The sequence below is a fragment of the Eublepharis macularius genome, chromosome 19 (assembly GCF_028583425.1).
Source record: "Eublepharis macularius isolate TG4126 chromosome 19, MPM_Emac_v1.0, whole genome shotgun sequence".
Classification (NCBI taxonomy): Eukaryota; Metazoa; Chordata; class Lepidosauria; order Squamata; family Eublepharidae; genus Eublepharis; species Eublepharis macularius.
In genome coordinates, this window is record NC_072808.1 from 12937260 (window position 1) to 12960734 (window position 23475).

General features: G+C 43.6%; 1 protein-coding gene across 1 annotated transcript in view; it reads left to right on the forward strand.

The window, feature by feature from the left end:
- The first annotated feature begins 1760 nt into the window (after positions 1-1760).
- The window catches only part of LOC129346294 (LIM homeobox transcription factor 1-alpha-like), a 105109-nt gene continuing 83394 nt past the window's right edge, over positions 1761-23475 (forward strand). Inside the window, exons 1-2 of the mRNA XM_055003644.1 lie at positions 1761-1818; positions 20429-20615. Of these exons, the coding sequence (XP_054859619.1) occupies positions 1761-1818; positions 20429-20615 (245 nt within the window). The remainder of the gene's footprint in view (positions 1819-20428; positions 20616-23475) is intronic.

Here is a 23475-nt window from a genome sequence, read left to right on the forward strand (position 1 = left end):
AGAGCGTCTGCCCTCTGCTTACTATGGTGCAGCTCCATCCAGTTCCTATGCATTTGAGGTTGCAGAGTAGTGCTTCCGCCAGGCAAAACCCAACTCCTCCTAGGTTTTAATGAAAATTCCTAGCTTCATTTTAGCAGTCTCCTCCCATGTGCAATGCTCCCCCTTCCTGTGGCTGATATTTTGAAGAAGCTGTGAGGCACCTCTTCTGATTTCTTCTCCCCTTTGTAGGCTCTAGGCTGAAAAGGATCTCAGGTTTTCCACTGAACTCCCAGCTTCAGACAGCCGATGTCTGTTCTCATTGTCCTCTGGTATCTGCTGTCACTGTACTGAGACCTAAATCTGATGTATGTCAAAATGTCCATCTGAGTGCACACATTGTCTATCCACACTGCATTCTTTTCCATTAGAATGCACGTTTGCATCAATCCAAAATGTTAGAAGAGACCTTATCAACTCTCTCCTGGTGGCAGCTAGGAGTGCAATAGCAACCAAATGGAAAGACCAATCTCCACCTACTACAGAACTTTGGTTTACAAAAATCTGGAACCATTTGATAATGGAAAAAATAACTGACAATCTACATCAGACGGAATATCAATCTTTGGGATCAAACTTCTGGGAAAAATGGATCCCATTTTACGAATTCATAGAAGCAAGAGATCTGCAACCTCCCTCTTCACACCTCTCATTGTTAATGTATTAAAGTTGAAGCACTGTGTTAATATTTGTAAATGCAATGTATTATATTGGTTTGTTGTTTGATTATTGTTACAGTTCTAAAATTGAATAAAAATATTTTTTTAAAAAAAGAATGCATGTTTGGAAATGTGTCCCAATCCCCGTGGAGATTGGGATGTATCTTTTGACATACATCAAAATTTGTGTGTGTCCAAAGACAGTGCAGGGTGGCTAAACAGCGAGTGGCGTGAATCCCTGCTCTGCTACGGAAGCTCACTTGGAGTGATTCCGCACACGTAGGATAATGCACTTCCAATCCTCTTTATAGATCATTTGGAACGGATTTTTCGTGCGCGGAACAAAAAATCCACCTCAAATGATTGATAAAGTGCATTGAAAGTGCATTATCCAACGTGTGCAGAATCAGCCTTGGGTAACCTTGGGCTGGCCCCAGCCTGGTAAAACGCTCTGTCTGATGAGACCAAATCCTGGCAAGACTTGTTATCCTTTCGTCGGGCCTGCAAGACGCAGCTGTTCCGCCAGGCATATGGACGGTGCTAGGCGGAGCCCCCCTGGCCGGTTGATGGTGGGTTGGGCCCTCCCCACCACAAATACCCCCCCCCCAATTTAAATCATCTTTTTACTACGACGATGCTCTGGAGATGATTTAGGCTGGTTAGTTGTGCTGCTATGTTCACGTTTATATGTATTTTAACTTGTGTAGTAATTCTGGATGTTTTTATGGTTACCAATTTATGATAATTGTTTTATATATTTTAACGGCATGTGTCTGTAATCCACCCCGAGCCTGCTGGAAATGTGGAAAGGGCGGAATATAAATTGAAAATAAATAAATAAGTAAATAAAAATCTTTCTAAATGATACCCAATAAGTAATACAGAATGTTTACTGATGCTTTGGGATTTCTGTGGTTGTTGACTATTAGTGCCTGTGAAGAATGCTCATTTCCCATCACACACACACCCCAATTCCATATGTGTTGGACAATATCTTCCTGTGTCCGTTGTGACCGACCTCTCTTCTCCACGGCAGGCCCCACCTTCTGCTACCAGGCCTGGAGGATGAAGACCGAGGAGGCCCCTTCTTGCCTGCAACAAGCCACCCCAGTCCTGGGCTATGGTAAGTGTCTGAATGTTGGAAGGGGCCGGCGAAGGGTTTGTTGGGTTCTGTCTTATTTCTGCCAGGTAAATGCCCAATAATGCTTTGGGGTCCGTGTAAAATGTGTGATTTGAAGATGCCCAGTTGTCAGGCCCTGCCAGTTAGATCCCCAGTTACTTCACTGTAGACACTTCAAGAGTTCAGTTAAAGTTTCTTTATTAGAGATCCATCAGTATCAGGGCACTTGGACAACAGCATTGGCAGAAGTGATGAAAAGGGGGAAAGCAAGGTTAGTTATAGGGCAAGATTCCCGCCCTAGGATAGACCGTTAGGATTTAGGTGCGCAAGGCCTAGAAGGATGGATGGGGTAGAGGGAGGGGAAGAAGAGGATGAGCTCATGTCTCACAGAGATACAGCTCCGACCGGCACTTCAAGGACACTGTTCCCATGCCAGCCAAGAAAGTGAAAGTAGCCACCTGCAAGATAAGCGATTCCCAGCAACCAGTAATGATACTCTGGTTTCTCTTCAGATCGCAAAGATATTCCTTTACACATTCTCAGAGGCTCAGAATACCATACAGAATACAGAGTATAATATACCCACATGGCAGATAAGCAGGGTGCATCTGACACCAGTCCATGCTACCTCTGTTTTGGTGGTGGTGGTGCCCTCAAGTCATAGCTGACTTATGGCCACCCCAGGATGGGTTTTCATGGAAAGAGACTAACAGAAGCGATTTGCCGTGGCCTGCCTCTGCAACCCTAGTCTTCGTTGGAGGTCTCCCATCTAATTACAAACCAAGGCCAGTCCTGCTTAGCTTCTGAGCTTTGATGAGAACAGGCTCATCTGGGCTATCCAGCCAGGGCACTCCTGTTTTGGTATGGGTTCTCAAAACCATTGTCTTCAGTTTACAGGATCCTGACTGAGGGAGCAAACCTAAGTAGAGTTGCCAGGTCCCCCGACTCCCCGGGTGGGAGGTCAGAAGCCGGGTATTACCAATTGAGTACCGGGTCCGTTTCAAGGTTCTGGTGTTGACCTACAAAGCCCTATGCGGACTAGGCCCAGCATACCTTTGGGACCGCCTCTCCCCATATGTTCCCTGGAGGTCACTTCGATCAGCTAATAAGCACTTGCTGATGGTCCCTGGCCCCAGGGAGGTCCGCCTGGCCTCTACCAGAGCCAGGGCCTTTTTGGTCCTGGCTCCGACCTGGTGGAACTCTCTGTCTGAGGAAACTAGGGCCCCGTGGGATTTGTTATCTTTCCACCAGGCCTGCAACACGGAGATGTTCTGCCAGGCATTTGGTGGGGGCTAGGCTGTCCTCTCGCTGGCCATACCACTGGAGACCGTCCACCACCCATGCAGGAGCTCATAAGTGTGGCGCAGGGCATGATGCAAGAGCCAAGCCCTGTGCCTAAAATGCTGTATTTTAATATTTATTCCACCAATCAAGAATTTTTATTGTATATGGAATAGTGTTTTAATGTTTATTTATAATATTTTTATTGTTTTTTAAACTGTATGTTGCAAATTGTATGCTGTTACACTGCCCTGAGCCCGTCTGACGGGGAGGGCGGTCTAGGAATGCAATAAATAAATAAATATTTACCTTTCTGGTCTCCTCTTGTGCACATGCTTTGCATATGTGCATGCACCAGGGACTAACAGAGGCGGGCTCCAATTACATCCAATTACTAACCAAGACTGACCTTGTTTAACTTCTGGGTTCTGACAAAATCAGGCTTGCCTGCGCTATCCATGTCAAGGTGCCTAGAAGAATGGTGGGATAAAAAAACGGGTCTCTAGGTAGACATATTATTCAGCTTCTAAAAGAACAGGAACCCTAACCTTGTTTACAATCTACTCTGCAAAACACAGACCTAACTCCATGCAGCCTGGCTGTATGCAGCTTTACTCATAAGTAAGCCCCAATGAACACAGTGGGGCTTACTCTCAGGTAACAGTGCAGAGGATTATGACCGAAATTGCAAGCCTGGCTTTCATAGGCAAGCAATGATGAAGTCTGGGGGGGGGGGAAATATATCCCGCTCAGTAACTTTCAAATAAACAAACGGGAAGGAAATAATGCCCGGAAGAGAGCACAGAGACCTTTGAAATGGCATCTCTGGGACAATTATGCTGGAGAGTTTCCACTAACCCAGCAGACCTCGGCATTTTGCTGTTAAATAAACCGGAATAATGCAGCACAAGAGAGGACTGTTTTCGCATCGCCCAAATCATTTCCATTTCTTTATGACTTTTAATTTCAGTAGGATTATAGGCACGCACGAGTGGAAGGTGTGGGCGGAGAGGCATAATTAGAATCAAAGGCCTTGCTCCCAAATATTGCTGCTTCCAGTTACCCTGATTTTTATATATATATATATATATATATATATATATATATATATATATATATATATATATATATATAAAGGTTGGATTGGATATTCCCTGGGCATCTTCAGTGATGCTGGGGGAATAAACAACCCTTTGTCACTCTTTAACTAGAACTGGGAACAGACTGGGAATTAAAATGACCATGGGAAAAGGCCTGTATCACTTTGTCATGCAACGGCACTTATAACAACAACAACAACAACATTCAATTTATACACCGCCCTTTAGAACAACTTAACGCCCACTCAGAGCATTTACAAAGTGTGTTATTATTATCTTCATGACAATCACCCTGTGAGGTGGGTGGGGCTGAGAGAGCTCTGAGAGAGCTGTGACTGACCCAAGGTCACCCAGCTGGCTTCAATTGGAGAAGTGGGGAATCAAACCTGGCTCTCCAAATTAGAGTCCTGCCACTCTTAACCACTACACCAAACTGACTCTCAATAACAATAACATTTGATTCATATACCGCCCTTCAGGACCACTCAACAGCCACTCGCAGTGTTTACAAAGTGTTATTATTATCCCCACAACAATCACCCTGTGAGATGAGTGGGGCTGAGAGAGCTCTGGAAGAGCTGTGACTGACCCAAGGTCACCTAGCTGGTGGTTGTTGTGGGTTTTCTGGGCTGTATTGCCGTGGTCTTGGCATTGTAGTTCCTGACGTTTCACCAGCAGCTGTGGCTGGCATCTTCAGAGGTGTAGCACCAAAAGACAGAGATCCATGAATGTTGGTTAAATGAATGTTGGTTAAGTATTATATCTTAGGACATCTTTATATGCTGCTCCAAGAAATCACCCAATAATAGCAAAACTGGCCATTCTTCTGACAAATTCACTACGCATTCATATTCTTCCAAGGTTGTCATTGTCATGTGCCTATCAAAGAGCACACTGTGTTATGAAATTTTAAAACTTTTGCAACAAAAGATCTCTGATCTCAACAATTTCTGCTAAGTCAAGATGCGTAGCCATATTAGTCTGTCTGTAGCAGCAGAAAAGAGCAAGAGTCCAGTAGCACCTATAAGACTAACCCAATTTGTGGCAGGGGATGAACTTTAGTGAGTCACAGTCTGAAGAAGTGAGCTGTGACTCACGAAAGCTCATACCCTAACACAAATTTTGTCAGTCTTATAGGTGCTACTGGACTCTTGCTCTTTTCTACTGCTAAGTCAGGTGTGCCCTTAACAGCATAGTTTTTAACATGTGACTAAATGCTTGTACAGCTTTCTCTGACTGCAAAACCTATGCTGCAGAGTAACTATAATAAATATAATTGGGAAACATCCACGGCCTTTAGGAAGAGATAATATTGAAGGAATGGCAGTATAAACAAAAGACAAAGCAAACTGAAATTTAAATGGCTTATATACGTTTTCCTGCTGTGCTCATTACTAATTACTTTAGCATTAGGAACAGTAACAGATACTTGTCCTAAACATACTTCCTTATGGAAATTAATACCACTGGTATTTAGACATGTATATTGTGTTATTTTTATCCTTACTTGCAAGGGTTGCTAGAGAGATCAGTTCACCTCGAGAAAATGGCTGCTTTGGAGGGTAGACTTTTTGGTATTATACCCCACTGAGGTCTCTCCCCTCCCCACATGCCACCCCCAAATCTCCAGGAATTTCCCAACCCAGAGCTGGCAACCCTGTCGCCAGCATTATCAGCACTGCTGAAGTTGTTGAATAAGTCTTGGAACAAAAGCATTGAGGATAGTGGGGAAGAGTACATCTGCAGAGGTGCGGTAGGAACTCGTATTCATTTACTGCTTGACTACTGCAGTTTATTCTTTGTAGGGCTCCCCTTGAAAGCTACTTTGTTCCAAAATGTCACACCTTTTGTTTTGGTGGGAGCAAGCCGAGTTGAACATATTATAATGATATTTTGAGATCTTTCCATCGGTTACCTATTTGTTTCTAGACTCAGTTCAGGATTCTGGTTCTGACCGTTAAAGTAGTTGACAACTCACATCCCTTGGGGACCCACCCCTATGCCCATTATACAGCTCGCCTACTTATGCACCAGCACATCGTCAATGTCCAGTCTCCCAGGATGGTTAGAATAGTTCCAGCTTGCTTTCAGCATTCTGAATTGCTTCCCACTGTTTGTCAGAAGTTTATCTACTTTGCCAGCATTCCAGAAGGTCTGATAGGCGGTTTTATTCAAGAGGTTTTCATGGCTGCTGGAGTCTCTTATTGGTGGCTTTTTGTACGTTGATCTACTGTTTCAATACAGAATCAATTGCTCTGTTGACTGTTTTATTGGCGATACCTTTGTGAATCCCATTGACCTCCTTTTAGAAGGGAAAGGCGGGATAAAAGATTTTTAAGGAGAGGGGGATCGCCATGTCTTTGCCAGCAAGAGATGCAGGGCAATAGTAGAGGTAGAGGACAGCAGCACCATGCAGTAGGCAGCACAGCCCTGCCTTGGCACAAAGCACTGTGGAGGGCACTCCTAGTAGATCCAGCAACCCCCAGCCGAAATGCTTGGGAACGCACACATGAAGTTGCCAACTGTGTTTTACCGGCTCTGCTCCTGTTCTTTCCGTAGCAACTTAATTCGTAGAAGTGTAACAAGGAGCATTTGTGGTTTGATATAAAGATGATGTCTGGCTCTCTGCATGTCAGGCTGCACTTAACAGCACAGGTACAAGGCCAGGTTTGTCTGTTTGCTTTTAAACCTGAGTATTTATAATAGGGCACTGACCTGGATAGCCCAGGCAAGCCTGATCACACCAGCTCTTGGAAGCTAAGCAGGGTCAGCCTTGGTTAATAATCAGATGGGAGACCTCCAACAAAGATCAGGGTTGCAGAGGCAAGCAATGGCAAACCACCTCTGTTAGTCTCTTGCCTTGAGAACCCCAGCAGGGGTCTCCATCAGTCAGATTTGACAGCACTCCTTACTACTATTAGTGACTGGAATGTTACTTCTTCCTTCTCTATGGGCCTTTTCTGTTTGTCTGTCCTCCTTTTCCTTTTTTTGGTTCGTATTTTCATCTTTAAAATACAAGCTGTAGAGAACATTCATTTACATTATTTATTTGTGTTTCTTATAGTCCTGACTAGTGGTGGGCACGAACCGGAAAAAAAAACCCCGAACCATGTGGTTTGTGGTTCGTCAAATTTCATGAACCGCGAACCACGAACTTTCACGAACCTGCACCTAGTTCGCGAACTGGTTCATTTGGTTTGTGAAAATGTCACATCCAGGTCAAAAAATCACCACTTCTGGGTCAGCAGAAGGTCTGTTGGAAGTCCATCCCCTGTTGCCTAGGAAACTGATTGATTGGCACCAGGCTGTCTGCAGTGATGAACCAAAAAACGAACCAAATGAACCAGCCTAAAAGTTGGTGGCGGTTTGTCAGAAATGGGATCTGACGAACCGTGGTTCGCGAACCATGAACTGGCCTGGTTCACGCTTAGTTTTGGTTCGGATTTCAGTTCATGCCCATCTCTAGTCCTGACTCACAATTCCATAGCCTCTCACAGATGACATTCATATTAACGGTATTTTGTTAAAAAAAAGATTCCATACAATTTTTAAAAGGCGCCTATTTACTATTCTTGAAACTAATCAGAGGGGTTCCCCCATACTCGCTGCATGAGCTTTGGGGTTTTTTTTCCTGATTTGTTGGGTATTAGCTGAGATTTAGGGATGTTGGCCACCAATCCACATTTAAACCCCCTCCCAATCCAGTTTGCTCTTGATCAAAAACGATTTGCCTGTTTGGTAACAAATCATCAGTTACTTGGGATGGACAGAATGCGATGAAGGGACTGCCATTTCTGCGCTGAATTTCATCTGCTGTTAGCCTTCGTTTAGCTCAGGGCTGTTGAAATTTCACAGGCTGGGTGACATGGCGGGGGTATGCTAAGGCCTTTCTGTGTATCTGGATACAGACAATATACTAAGTGATAACACATATTGTCAGAATAAGCAGATATACAAGAGTAACAAGATGCACTGAACCACAGGAAGGGGTTTGTGTGGTGACATTGACATGCTGTTATTGTTCACACACACACACACACTTCTTCAGGAATGACGGCAAGGGGCTGTGCTTGGATTTTCTCCAAGATTCTGGGTTGTCTAGAGTATAATTTTGCTGCGTCAGTGCCTTAGAAGCAGAAAACAGAGAAATAATAAGTTTTGAAGACACTGCACATAATTTGCAGGGACTGCATGGAACCTAGGATTGCTGGCTCCAGGTTGGGAAATTCTTGGAGATTTTGGTGGTGGACCTTGGGGAAGGTGGGGTTTGGGGAGGCAGTAGAGTATAATGGCTGCAGAGTCCCCCCTCCCAAAACAGCCCTTTTCTCCAGGGGGACTGATCTCTGTACTCTGGATATAGTCTGTGATTCTGGGTGACTGCCAGGACCCACTAATTGGAACGCCACACTCTTACTTAATACACTTCGCGCCAAGCTACAAGTGACAAATGACACTTGAATGGCAAGTGTATTTCTCCCTGTTCACTTGCCCTCCACTCAATCCACTTGCCAGGCAAGTGTCTTTCGTCATGTGTAGCTTGGCCCTTCTAAAGATTTCTTGCTCACAATTCTGCTCTAGGGTCTTGAACTGGGATCCTGCCCAGCCCTGTATCCCCTCACAAAAGCAGGAGTGGTCTGGAAGTTTGTAGGAGGAATCTCCTCCCCCTACAGCACCAGCAACTTTGCGAGGCCATCAGACACTAAGGGAAGAACCCCCACCCCCATTTACAGCAGGCCTCTAGAAGGTAAAGGGGGGATATTCTTTAATAACATAATAATAATTTCGATTTATATATTGCCTTTCAGGACAACTTAACACTCACTCAGAGCATTTTACAAACTGTGTTATTATTTTCCTCACAACAAAACACCCTGTGTGGTGGGTGGGATTGAGAGAGCTCTGAGAGAGCTGTGACTGACCCAAGGTCACCCAGATGGCTTCAAGCGGAGGAATGGGGAAACAAACCTGGTTCTCCAGATTAGAGTCCTGCCGCTCTTAACCACTACACCAAACTGGCTCTCTTCTAATATCTGGATCCAATGTTAATACTGATGATGGATTGGAAGCATGTCTCATTCTTCAGGCTTCTACATCTTTTGAGTCTTCAGTCCAATTTGTGTGCATTTCAGTGGGGTTTATTTTTTTTAACTCATTTGAACCTCCATATTGGTATTCACAGGGATTATTTCGTAGAAAAAGAGCAGCAGGAACTTATTAGCATAGCTCCTACCTGTCCTACCTCATTAGCATATGCCACGCCCCTTGACATCACTGGAAGCGATGTTAGCAAAACACAGGTTTTTAAAAATAAATGTTGCAAGTGCACACTTTACATCTGGGGAGGGGGAACATACAGTAACAAGAACAGAAGTGCTTTTCTAGACAGATTAGAGCTCCAAAAGCCTGCAAAACACAGATACTGGGGAGGGGGGGAGATATACTCGCCACCACTTGCAGGCCCGGGGGAATGCCCACGCAGGCCACAGCAGTGCTGGCTGGCCACAGGGCCTGCTCCGGAGGCCACCGCCGGCCATGCAACGCCTCAACCGGCCTGCAGGCTGGGAGGACGGGCCGCGCACGCCATGGTGGCAGCAGCTGGCTGCGGGGCCTGCCCCAGGGGGTGATGGGGTGCTGCTGCCGCCTCCACCTGCTGGGGGGAGGAAAAGGAATCACATGGGCGGGGCCACCACCCATGTGATCTCTTTTCAGAGGTTCTGCCAGAATGGCGTTCTGGTGCGTTCCCCCTCAAAATGAGCCCTGGGTATTCAACATTAGTAAAACAAAAACAAAAAAACCCTTCACTTGCCCCACTCTTGCTTTTAGATGGAGTGGAGGGAAAGTCTAATGAGGGACTTACTAGTTCTTATGAATGAATGGATCTTTTTTTTAGTTGTTCAAAAGTTGAATCTCTTTCTTCTTTCCTACCTGTCAAAGATGGCCTTCAAGAGAAAGTAACTATGAAGTTGAGCAGGCTCTTTGCTCCTTCATTCTGTCTTGAGTTGACCGAATTACTTTAAAAAAAGATTAAGTTATTGCTGGGCAGTCAGGCCAGTTGCTTAATAATTCACGAGGCATGACCCAATAATTCATGCCTTATGCTGTTCACCTTATTTTTGTAGCTGGTTGCTGAGTAAAAAACTGTATATTGTTGACAGAGGCCTTCAATGGCATGCTATGGACCTTGGTAACCGGCTCGCTTGGTTACCTCATAATGTAATTTCAAGCCTACCTACACCAGCTAGCAAGTGAGTGACTACTGTCAAGTTAGGCTGATGAAGGCTCAGTGTTTTGAATTGCCCCCACAAAGCAAAGATATTTCAACCCATTTTCTTTCTTCTTGTTAATGCCGAAGCTGGTCCCCACATCAAGGACACAGCCATCCAGTACTTGTTCTGCAAAGGAATAAAATTCAGTTTTTCCTCCATGGAAGATGAGTCTCTTCTAATTCAGTTCCAGAGCAATCTTAAGCCTTTTCCATAGATTAATGCTAAAGAGTTTTTTGGCTGTGTTTAGTTCAAAACTGGTATATTAGATTTAAAAAAAAGTCTTTGCGGCATTTCAAAAAGCTGTGCTCACTCCAACCTGTGTCCTCTTTTGATCCTTCGGACTGTACGTATGGGCTCAAAAAGATTATAGCAACGTTCATAAAATGTAATTGCAGGTTTCTATAGCCTCAGTTTGCCTTGGGCTGTGTGGGGAAGGGGGAAGGAGTTTAACCCTTAGACTTCCATTCAGTTCCGCTGTTCAGTATCAGCTCTCCTTGACCCTGTCTACCAAGCATTCTAAAATAGAAAATGTGTCCTTTAAATATATGCATTTTTTAAAACTTGGCAGTAACAAAGCAAGGCGCCTGGTTAAGATTACTAGAATCTGAGAGGAGATTGAAGCATTAAATCCTTTCTCTCTTTCCTGAACATTCAATGGAAACAAATAGATGTGAGGAGAGAAGTTAGTGGTTCTAGTTCTTTGGCACGCACCATTTCTAAGTAGTTCCCACACTTGTGACTAAACAAGGCAAATTCCTTTCCTGAATTAAAATCGAATCCACATATGTGATCTGGGCATGCCTTGAGTTCTGGGCTAAGTTTTTGCCAGCGGTAACTCATGCAGAAGTGCGACGGGAAACCTCTTTAAGAGTAGGTAATTCTGTGGCTGTTTTGCTTTAGGGTGGGATGGGATGATTTAGTCACATCTATGCATGCTAACAGCAGCACACCAGTCCATTTTGCTCAGTGTCCAGGGCCAGGTTTGTGCCCAAGCAACTCTTCGGCAGTGCCAGGACTTCTGGGGCCAGTGCTGCCAGAGAAGGCAGTGGGCATGGCTTATGCCTGTCACCGTTTCTTGAACCTACACAGCCACCACCTGCGGCCAAGACAAATCCTTGAGTTTATGGCAATGTTTCTGGGGTTGGCTTGCTCCAAGGGCATCTGGTTTACAAAACATGTTACTATTATCCTCTCGACAATCACTCCTTAGCCTCCATTCCCAAAATCTGCAGGAATTTCCCAACCCAGAGTTGGCAACCATAGTGACTGATGGGCTGGTTGTTGGAAGGACAGTGAAAGTTGGTTAAGAACTAGTAAGGATTAGGGTCAAAGTAGATGGGACCTCTTTGTTTGGCTTTTCCTGTAGCTCTATCTTGTGTCTGTGTGTGTTATGTGTTGTCAAGTTGCCTCCGACCTATGGCGACCCTATGAATGAAAGACTTCCAAAACTTCCTATCATTAACCAACTTGCTCAGATCCTACAAACTGGAGGATGTGGCTTTTTTATTGAGTCAAGCCATCTCGTTTTAGGTCTTCCTCTTTTCCTACTGCCTTCCACTTTTCCTAGCATGATTGACTTTTCCAAAGAGTTTTGTCTTCTCATGATGTGACCAAATTACGATAACCTTGGTTTTGTCATTTTAGCTTCTAGGGAGGATTCAGGATTGATTTGAACTAGTACCCACTTATTTGCCTTTTTGGCTGTCCATGGTATCCGCAAAACTCTCCTCCAGCACCACATTTCACATGAATCAATTTTCTTCCTGTCCACTTTCTTCACTGTCCAGCTTTCACATCCATACATCGTAATGAGGAATACCATAGTTTGGATTATCTTGGTCTTGGTTCCCAGAGAGACATCTTTATCTTTAAAGATCTTCTTTAGCTCCCTCATAGCTGCTCTTCCAAGTCTCAATCTTCTTCTGATTTCTTCATTGCTGTCTCCCTGTTAGTTAATGATTGAGCCAAGGAATAGAAAATCTTGAACAACTTCAATTTCCTCATTGCCAATTTTAAAATTGTGTAATTCTTTGGTAGTCATTACTTTTGTCTTCTTGATGTTCAGCTGTAATCCTTACCAGCTTTTTAATGGTCTGCTCTATTTTATGGACAGGTGGGGGGGGGGTTCTACTTAAGTCTAATGGCTTGTTTTTTATACTGTGGTTTTTAATTGGAATCTGCCTCTAGCAGGACTTCGAAGAGGCAGCATAGAAATATTCTAAACAAACAAATATGAAGTAAAATAAATAAAAATAAATTTTGGCATATATTCTGTGGTCTGCTTCCGCTCGCAGAAGCGTATGCTGTTTCACGAAGAAAACAACATTATTTTCAAAGAGCTATGTCTGCTTGGGCTACACATAGTGGCTGGTCTAGAATGCTGATCTATTTTATTTTTTTAAAAAACCCTCTAAAGTACTAATTCATTAAAGAATGGTATTTTAAAGCAGGAAGTAGTAAATATTCACCACTGCACAAGGATCATGCCCTGTCCAGAGCTATTGCTTATTTATTTATTTATTTATTTAAAACTTATATGCTGCCTCTTCGGAGACCCACTCGAGGTGGCTCATACAATAAAACAAGATGAAATAATTAAAAAACATAAAATAATTAAAATGAACAAGCATTAAATACCAGCCAGTGAAGCCCTGAAGCATAAACACTTTTTTTTAAAAAAAAAAAAGCAGAGCGTAATACATTTTGCAGCCTAAATGATTCCTTTAATAGCACACAGGTTATAAAAGCAGATTATAAAAACAATTAAAAAGATCAAAACCCCTAGTTGAAAGGAAAAAGTTCTGGCCTGGTGCCTGCCTGTAAGAGAGTATTGTGGGCATTAGATGAGCTTTAAGGGGAATTCTTCTGGTAAAGCGTCCCTATGGATCCCTGTATTAACAGAACACCTCTTAGTTGGAGGTGAACTCCATGGAAGTTTATTGGAAGCTCACCAGAGTTATTTCTGCTGCAACGTTGTGTTTGCTTTCATTCTGGTTATTTAGAGATGCCAAAAAATGGTACACATAAGCAGTAGCTATGCTCCGATGCTCTGAGCTGGTTTTCATCTGGTATGTGAAATATTTAATGAATCTTGACTCCACCATCCAATGAGGGAGGGGCAGCGGCCGAGAGAAGCCTTTGTCTACTGTGGCTAGCTTTCCAGGGGCAGCTACCGAGGAAACCAGCTTTACTGCAAAGTGTTTTGTCTTCTTTCTAATAATAGCAAGATGAATTATAGGCTCAGAGATCAACTAGGTGCAAAGCGAGCCCCCGAGGGATGCTGTTATTTTTGAGGTTGCTTCAAATAGAGGCTACCTTTTCGGGCGCATTTTGGAGGGGAGAGAATACATTTCACTAACTGACTTTGTACAATCCGGAGAGATTTCCAAGAACCTGAAGAGGCTGCTGCTTCCGTTTCCGTATACAGCAGTGTGTTTGTGTTGGTTGGAGTATGTAGCTGTATCTGTGTTGTATTTGAGCTGCCTTGTCTAACAAGTACCCAGAGTTCTTTTGTTTGTTTTTAAGAGAATAAAATTCCAAAGATGCATGGATTTCATAATATATGGATAATATTAATGAGTCTGATGCAAACCGGAAGGAACAGATGAATACATAGAGCTGCCTGACAGGCTGATTCCACACGCGTTGGATAATGCACTTCCAATCCTCTTTAGAGATCATTTAGAACTGAATTTTTTGAGTGTGAAACAAAAAATCCACTTCCAAACGATAGCTAAAGTGCATTGAAAGTGCATTATCCGACGTGTGCGGAATCAGCCATTGAGTCAGATGCTTGGCTTATCAAGGTCAATATTGTCTTCTGTGGCTGGCAGAGGCTTTCTATGGTCTCAAGCAGAAGTCCTTCACCTAACCTACTATGGTGGAGAGTGCCCTCAAGTCATAGTTGACTTAGGGGAACCCCTGGTGGGGTTTTCATGGCAAGAGACTAACAGAGGTGGTTTGCCATTGCCTGCCTCTGCAACCCTGGTCTATTGTTGGAGGTCTCCCATCCAATTACAAACCAAGGCAGACCCTGCTTAGCTTCTGACATCTGATGAGATCAGGCTCACCTGGGCTATCCCGGTCAGGGCACCTTATCTGCTACCTGATAGATTTAACTACAAATGCGGGGGATTGAACCTGGGACCTTTTGCATGCAATGCAGATACGCAACCACTGAGCCACAGACCTTATCCCAAAATTTAGAGCCTTGAGCCAATTGACAGTCACCACCTGTGACACCCTCGTAGGATGGTATATATGACATATGTCATTCTGCAGCCCCTTCTGAGACAAGTTAAGTGATATACAGTTACGTACTAAGGTCCAGACTAGCCTGATCTCGTCAGCTCAGAAGCTAAGCAGGGTTGTTATTTGGATGGGAGATCAAAAGAGCCCGCAAAATTTCCAAGGAGTCAGAGCTAAACTACAAGAGACAAGTTACATGAGGATGTACGCGTGAAGGAAGTCGCAATGTTATCTGGGAAGCTGAATTTTAAAAGAGAGATTGGAAGGCTCTGTCATTTCCCCCTCTCTACAGTGCCAGCTCCTCAGAGAGTTTGTTAATTTCCTCTTTGCCTCCTGAAGGCTCTGTCAGTTTCACTTCCCCTTCTAGGAGGCGAAGAGGAAATAAACCCTGGAGGAGTGATCTTTGCTGGATCTATAGAGAGGGGAAATTGACAAAGCCTTCCGATCTGTCTTTTAAAACTCAGCTTCCCAGCTAACATTGAGACTCCCTTCACGTGAACATCCTTGTGTAATTCGTCGCTTGTGGTTTAGCTCTCAGACTAGAAGGAGAGACAGAGACACTCCAGTAAAAGAAGAGATCCCATTTTCTTGCTATGTTCAGAATTACGTCCCTTCCCTCTACCTGCATACACATGCAGTGGAGGAGAAGATGGTTACATAGGAGTAGGCACTTTTTTGTCCCAAGCAGTCCATTAAATCTACTTGTAGCGATGTTGATGTGCCAGCGAACAAGGGGGAAAGAGAGACATTATACTTGGCTAGGAACATTGAGAACAAGCCAAACTTCTGCAGTGTTACCATCTTGGACATGACTGGTGGCTCTGTGGGTCGGGAACATCCAGAAGCCACCCCTGTCACTTTTCCCCCATGTAGAAAGCCCCAGAAGTCTGTCAGGCAAGGATTCTACACACATTGGATAATGCACTTTCAATGCACTTTAGCAATCGTTCGGAAGTGGATTTTTTGTTTCACACACGAAAAATTCAGTTCCAAATGATCTCTAAAGAGGATTGGAAGTGCATTATCCAACGTGTGCGGAATCAGCTTGAGATTCGGGAGCTTTTGCCCAGTATTGCATAACGCTGAGGGCCAAGCTACACATGACGAATGACACGTGAACGGCAAGTGTATTTCTCCCTGTTCACTTGCCCTCCACTCAATCCACTTGCCGTTCAAGTGTCATTCGTCATGTGTAGCTTGGCCCTGAGAGTGCCAGACTTGGGTCTGGAAGACCCAGGTTCAAATTCCCACTCTGCCATGGTAGTTTGCTGGGTGACCTTGAACTGGTCACTCTCTCTCTCAGCCTAACCTACTTCACAAGGTTGTTGTGAGGATAAAATGGTGGAGGGGAGAGACGCACATGAGCTCCTTCGAAGAAGGGTAGGGTTAAAATGGACAAAATAAATCAATATCGGTCTGAGAACCAGCCATGTGTGCCAGGAGGAATGGTCTACAATGCCGCTGTTCAGGACGTATCAGGGATTCTCTAATACTTGAAAACATAAATCAAGCTGTGCTGAAAAAGCAGAGCGGTGGCCAATTCTCACATTACAGAGTCTGCAAGTTGAATGTGGGGCCCTTGTTCTGTGAGTTGCAGGTTTTTCGCCATTCCCATCCATGTGGTACTTAGGGTACACACAAAGTAGGGTCTTCCGCATCCTTTCCCGTACCATTTTTCCAACTTGAAATGGTCCCTGGAGTGTGTTTTTAGCTTACTGGGAAAACCCACATGTATCCCAGGGGACACATGGATTTCCCAAACAGTACCCCCTGCAATAGGACTGTTTCAAGTTTATTGTATGATGTACGGTTTAAAATTTGAATGATCATCCAACTTGATCTATGCAGCAGAGAGGGTGTGTGTAAATATTTTAAAAATAAACAAAAAGACGTAGAACAATAAATGTCAACTTGACAGAATTCAGCTCAAAAGAGAAATGATACTTATTATCAGAAAGGACACCAGTTAAAAGCTAATCTAAAAAGGCTTCTCCCCCTGTTAAAAATCACACAAAAAAACCCGTCTCATCTAACTTTCTGTAGAAGAGAATTCTTAAGAGGTGGAGCGTCTCTTGATCAGATACATTTTGACCTGACCTGAAGAACTCTTAGACAGAAGGTCAGATAGCCCGTGTCAGGCAACCGAGCCAGGGTACTATTCAAGGGAAGAAAATTATCAAGTTATTTAGTTTTAACATCGTTATGCGAGGAGGTCGGTGACACTTGGATTTTCTGCCTGGGGTAACAATATATGCTGGCCACACAGCCTAAGTTACAACAAGCACTGAATCGACATTTGGAAATTGGGTTCTTAACTTCTGGCTCTTTATTACCAAAGAAACTTTTTACAGGGGCTTTCTCTTGCGTCAAGTTAGGTTTTATCTGGTTGTTTTTTCCTCACATGCATTCTTGATTCTTTGGCAGGAAACAGCTCTCATTTTTTAAAATCCTGGTTATTCACCATATGAAAAAGCATTCAGGTTGTTCATTAAACTAAATAAATTGTGGAACAGTTATCAGTGTGAGGTCAAGTGGTATTGTATCTACTTTACAGAATGGGGAACTGCTGCTCAGAAAAAAAAGGTTACTGGCCCTAAGGTAGATCTCTGCCTTGGCCCAGGTGTCAAATGAAACCATTGTTTATTTACATGTACTATGTTTAGCACGAACCTCTGAACGTGAGCCATTCCACTAACTACCCTTAGTTTGGATATGTCAAAACAGGAAGGATATAATAGTCTGAAGCTGGTTTATTAACCCCAGTTAGGCTTAACTATGGTTTCAGGTCATGAACGAACACTGGCTACATCGTAGCTTGCTCCTAAGGTTGCCAACTCTGAGTTGGGAAATTCCTGGATATTTGGGGTGGAGCCTAGAAAGGGCAGGGTGGACAGGGGGAGGGGCTTATCAGGGGTATGATGCAAAACAGCATCTGAATGATGGATATAGATTTGAAGAAAGGGATTTTATATACTACTTTTATATATCGCTTATATGCCTTGCACTTTTTTTCTATGCTCAGGAGCCAATGTAGTATTTGTAATGCAACCTGTAAAAATATGACACTTGAAACAAGATCAAGAGAAGTATGCTGAAACTCTGCAAGAACTGAGGACTAATAATATACTGCTTGTAGAGCTGCACTTATAAAATATTACGCATATGTTATATTATTCGATAAGATTCCAATAGGAATCAGTGCCAGAGAGCCTTTTGTAGAAAACTGATTTGATGCAGCAAGCTGGTTTTGGCCACCTGTGGCCTTATTTCCTTAAGGCTGAGAAGAAACTGGGGGAAAGGGCACAGATGGGAAAAACATCCCTTCCTACCCACAAACTTGAGTTATCAGAGGGTACCAAGGCTGCCAGATTGAGACTCATTGGAGCCATTGAAAGTATTATGCCCAGAAGAAAGTAGGTGAGAGGTTAGCAGGTGTCCAGGACTCCAGGATCTTTATTTAAATTTTTTTAATTGTGGTTGGTCAGAAAAGGGAGAACAAACCACAGAGGCGCAAAGTTTTGCGCATAACATGAATGAACATCTGTGAGCCAAACTGGGGTTTCATACCATGTCACATGACGCCATGATTTGATTAGACCAACTGTGCTTGGTTGAATGTGGGCTACTCCTCTAACTGTGGTTAGTTAGGGTGCCTCAAACCAAAGTCTGAACCTGGGATTTGAAGTAGGGTTATTGCATGCAGTCAGTTTTAATTCTGGTTTCTTGTCGTAATGCCTGAATGCAGATATTTTAGTTTAATTCTGGCTTCTCCCTGGCATGTTCTTTGATGGCACCCTGCTAGTCTCTAGAGGGAAAGCATCTAGCTAGCTAGCTTATCTGTCTGTCTCTCTAATCTATCTAATCTATATTTTCCCTCCTTGAGGGTCAATGAGATAGGAGATCACACAATTAAAAACAGTGCAATCAGAGTAGTACATAAAATCCACAAACTGGATCACAGAATCGGAGAACAGCACACTAAAAACAGTACAATACTAAGTACAATAAACAGTACGATTCATAAAATGAACAATTAAACAAAACTGGATTACAAAAATAGAGAAACTGTGCAGCTGTATGATCCTAAATCCTGGTTGCACAAACTAACTATAGTTAAAATAAACCGCGGTTTCTCGTGATGTTTGAAACTATGGCTGAGCAAGATGTGAAACAAAAGCAGCGCAACTAAAAATGCCTTGTTTCATATTTTCTTCATTACATGTAGGATTATGGTGTGTTCTCAATGATAGTAACACTCCACATTGTACAGTAACACTGCCATCCTAAACAGAGTTACATTGATTTAGTGTAACACTGCTTAGGATTGCACTATAAAAATATTGTAAGTAATCTCAGTCATATAGGTTAAAAACAGTTATCACTGTGGCCTACATGCAATTGGAATAAGTAACTCAAACTACACCACAACACACCACAACACAACACAAAATTGCCACCAATGGTTTTGAAAGCTCAGAGTAAATACTGGGCAAAAAAACTTTGGAGGAGTAACTTTTGCACTACCTGGCAGGACACGGGAGTATTTTCAGTATGGAATTCCCAGGGCGCAACACAGCTAATGTTGTGTAGTGGTTAGAGTATTGGACTAGGATCTGGGAGACCCAGGTTCAAATCCAGTTTGGTGTAGTGGGAGGCCCAGGTTCAAGAGTCAGTTTAATGTAGTGGTTAAGAGCAGCAGGACTCTAATCTGGAAAACCGGGTTTGATTCCCCACTTTTCCACTTGAAGCCCGCTGGGTGACCTTGGGTCAGTCACAGCTTCTTGGAGCTCTCTCAGCCCTACCCACTTCACAGGGTGATTGTTGTTGTGGGGATAATAATGACATACTTGGTAAACTGCTCTGAGTGGGCATTAAGTTGTCCTGAAGGGCGGTATGTAAATCGAATGTTATTATTATGTTATTATCCTTGCTCTGCCATGGAAGCTCACTGGGTGACCTCGGGCCACTCATACACTCTCAGAGCAGAACCACAAGTGACAAAAGGCACAGATTGGACACTTGTCAGCTTCCCTCAAGTTTTGATGGGAAATGTAGGCATCCTGATCTCGCAGCTTTGCTCTCTGACTGCTGTCCAATAGACTTTTCAACTGTCACTTGTCCAACATTCCACCAAGCTGCCTACATTTCCCATCAAAACTTGAGGGAAGCTGACAAGTGTCCAACCTGTGCCTTTTGTCACTTGAGGTTCTGCTCTCAGCCTAGCCTACCTTCTTGGGTTGTTGTGGGGATAAAAGGGAGGTGAAGAGAATGATGCAAACCACTTGGGGTCCCCATTGGAGAGAAAGGCGGGGTATTATGTATAAATCCACCAGGACATCTTACTGCAGAAGTGTTGATAAAATGAATGGGAGCAGAACATCTTGGTACATGATGGCCCTATATCTTCACCCTCCTCCTCCTTTTGAAAGCCACTGGCGGCTGCTGTTGCAGAGAATGTCTAGATTTTGCAAAGAGTCCAGTAGCACCTTTAAAACTAACCAACTTTATTGTAGCATAAGCTTTCAAGAACTACAGCTCTCTTCACCAGATGCATCTGACAAAGAGAGCTGTGGTTCTCGAAAGCTTATGCCACAATAAAGTTGGTTAGTCTTAAAGGTGCTACTGGACTCTTTACTATTTTGCAACTACAAATTTACTCAGCTAACTCCTCTGGATCTGGGTTTTGCAAGTCACCTGCTGCTCTTCCCTCTCACCTAGGCTCGGAGTCCAAGATGCGGGAGGTTTGTGCTGGATGCAACACCCCCATTTCCGACCGCTTCCTGCTCAGGGTGAACGAGCGCTCCTGGCACGAAGGCTGCGTGAAGTGTGCCACTTGCTTGCAGCCTCTCTCGGGCACCTGCTACTGTCGCAACAGGCAGCTGTACTGCAAGCATGACTACGAAAAGTAAGTGCTTTGGGTTCTCCAGTCTAGCAAACGGATTTGTGCTTCTAGTGGAGTCCACGGTGAGCCCAGGAAAGCAAGCTGGCGTTGGATAATTGTGAAAAGAACCACACCCATGTAGTTGGTCTAGATAACTTTTCAATGTGATGGTTTCAGATTTCTGCTAAGTGAACTTTTAGTGCTGTTGTTTTTTAGCACCTGGTTGTATGAAGGATGACAACCGACGTTCCACAGAATAATGCACACAGTCCTTGCGCATCCCTTGGTGTCCATCCAGGCCAGTTCAGTGGGCACAGTTGGTACCTTTGCTGAGAGACTTGGTGTGCACAGCTTCCTAATAAAAAGCCCTCCGCAATTTGTGTTTGAGCTGCAGAAGGCATGGCGCGTTACTGTACATGTCAATTATCAATAATCAATAACTTGTATAGATTCAGTTATGTGGGCTTTTTTATTCTGGCTCTTTGTTGATCATTTCCTCTGAATTTTGCCTTCATTGGCTCTTTAATGATAAAAGATGGCTGAACTCTGGTTGAGGGCTCAGGCAAGGGGAATCTCCATAGCAGGAATTTTATTTCCCTGATCTAAAGCTATTAATTTCCATGAGGATTCAACATACACAGTGTTTCATGAATATTCCCATCACTCATTGCTTTCTGGATGGTTTCTTCTTTGGATGGTTTCTTCTTGAACATGCATGTTTTGCTCATACTGTATTTTGATGTTTTTTGTAGTCATTTTCATGGGAGATTCTTTCACTCAATTTTGCACTGCATCATGGCTCTTGTAGCCTTAAAGGTTCTGTTCTGGTTTGGCCAGGGATACGTTTACAAGGGAGATCAAAATGCTGGGCAGATCTTTGCGGCACAGTTATTTGATACAAAATTGGTTGAAATTAAAGGAAATGACTTGGTGCGAAAGGACCGAAGGTGCTCTAGAATACAGGGTGCTTGTAGCCATCGCGTAAACACTGAAAAGTTCCTGGATATACATGCAGTATACTTAACAAAAGTACTCAGGCTGACTAAAGTTTGGGATCTATAGAGTCACAAAATTAAATCCGACTTTTGATATGGGCAGTCAGATATTGTGTCAACTGTGCCTTGAGCTCCTATCAGAAGACCTCTTTTTTGGGAATCACATCACGCTGTGCAGTAGATTTGTGAAATGGAAAGTTATCCCTGATATCTGCAAATGCAAGTCTGGGATCCTGAAAGAGTAAATCAACTGCTAGGGAGTCAGAGAGAGATTCAGCAGGAAGAATGTTGGCCATTAAGTGTTTATACCCTTCCAGCGCAATGAGGACAGTTTACAAGGCATTAGCAGGGCTTTATGACATGCCGTTGTGGTATAATGTTGTCTAGGGCCAGTATGGTGGAGTAGTTAGAGTACTGGATTGATTTAGATGTTCTCCCAAATAATCACATGTTGTGAGTTTAGCAAGTGTCAAATAATTTGCTTTCAAATACCACCTGAATCCAAGTATACAAACAGATCGTCTTATCTAATCCTGTGATCGATGCAGGTATGCAAAATGATCAACAAGGGGAAATCATCCGAGCGCATTATGCATCAAAGTTATGAAATGGGCGGCAAAAGCAAAAACGTGCAAGCCGGCAATGCCGATTTGTCAAGGGTCAACTTTGTCTAGGGTCAAACAGGCTCCCTGCTTGCCTGAATGGTGGTAAGTGCCAGGGACGGCTTGTGGACTCTTTTTAATGAGTTGAGTACTGGAGGTGTACAGTGCCTTTTGCAACAAACCCTTCCATGGAGCTCAGAGTGAAACGGCGATGAATTTCTTCCTGCAAATTCTCGGTTGTGAGTTTTTTATTTTGAATATTCTCCAGGTAGTCTCTGCATGCATAAATACCAGCTAAATAGGAACGAAATTTTCAATATATGTATTTGACATCCTGTTAGGGTTGCCAATCTCCAGGTGGGGCCTAGAGATCTCCTGGGATGATTATCAGTGTTCTCCAGATGACAGAGATCAGTTCCCCTGGAGAAAATGTCTTCTGTGAAGGGCAGAATCTGCAGAGTCCCTCCTTTCCCCAAACCCCACCATTCCTGGATCCCAAATCTCCAGGAATTTCCCAACCCAGAATGCGTAAGCCTTGTTGACTGCTGGGAACTCCCAGCCACATGGCTTACACACTTTCAAGCCTACTGTTGATAATAACTGTGCTTATATATCCCTCTTCTAGACAGATTAGTTCCCATTCAGAGATCCAGATCTCACAAGACGCGTCTTAATTTTTTTTTTTAAGTGGGGACCCGCAACAATTTGTGAAGGAGGGAAAATTCATTTCCACCTTGTTGTCTGCACACTAACTACTAGAGATGGGCACAAAGCGAAATATGAACCAAAGTTCATCACGAACTGGGCCGGTTTGTGGTTTGCGAACCGGCAGTTCATCAGAGCCCATTTCTGAGGAACTGCCATGAACTTTAGACTGGTTCGTTTGGTTTGTTTTTTGGTTCGTCGCTGCAGACAGCCTGGCTCCAATCAATCAGTTTACTAGACAATGGGGGGGATGGGTTTTCTGTAGACCTTCTGCTGCCCCGGAAGTGACATTTTCATGAACTAAATGAACCGGTTCACAAACTGGGGCAAGTTCGTGAAAGTTCATGGTTCATGAAACGCGACGAACCACATGGTTCGGTATTTTTCCAGTTCGCACCCATGAAAATATCACTACTCTCAACACCTTGAACCATAGATGGTCTTTCTTTTGATCTGAGAACACTGGGAACGCCACACATCTCTCATGTTATCTATAGTTCAGTTCTTTTGACACTAATTTCTCTCCCTTCAGATCCCTCTTCAAATTCTTGCTCTTCCGGGTAGTCCTCGCAACTCTTGGCA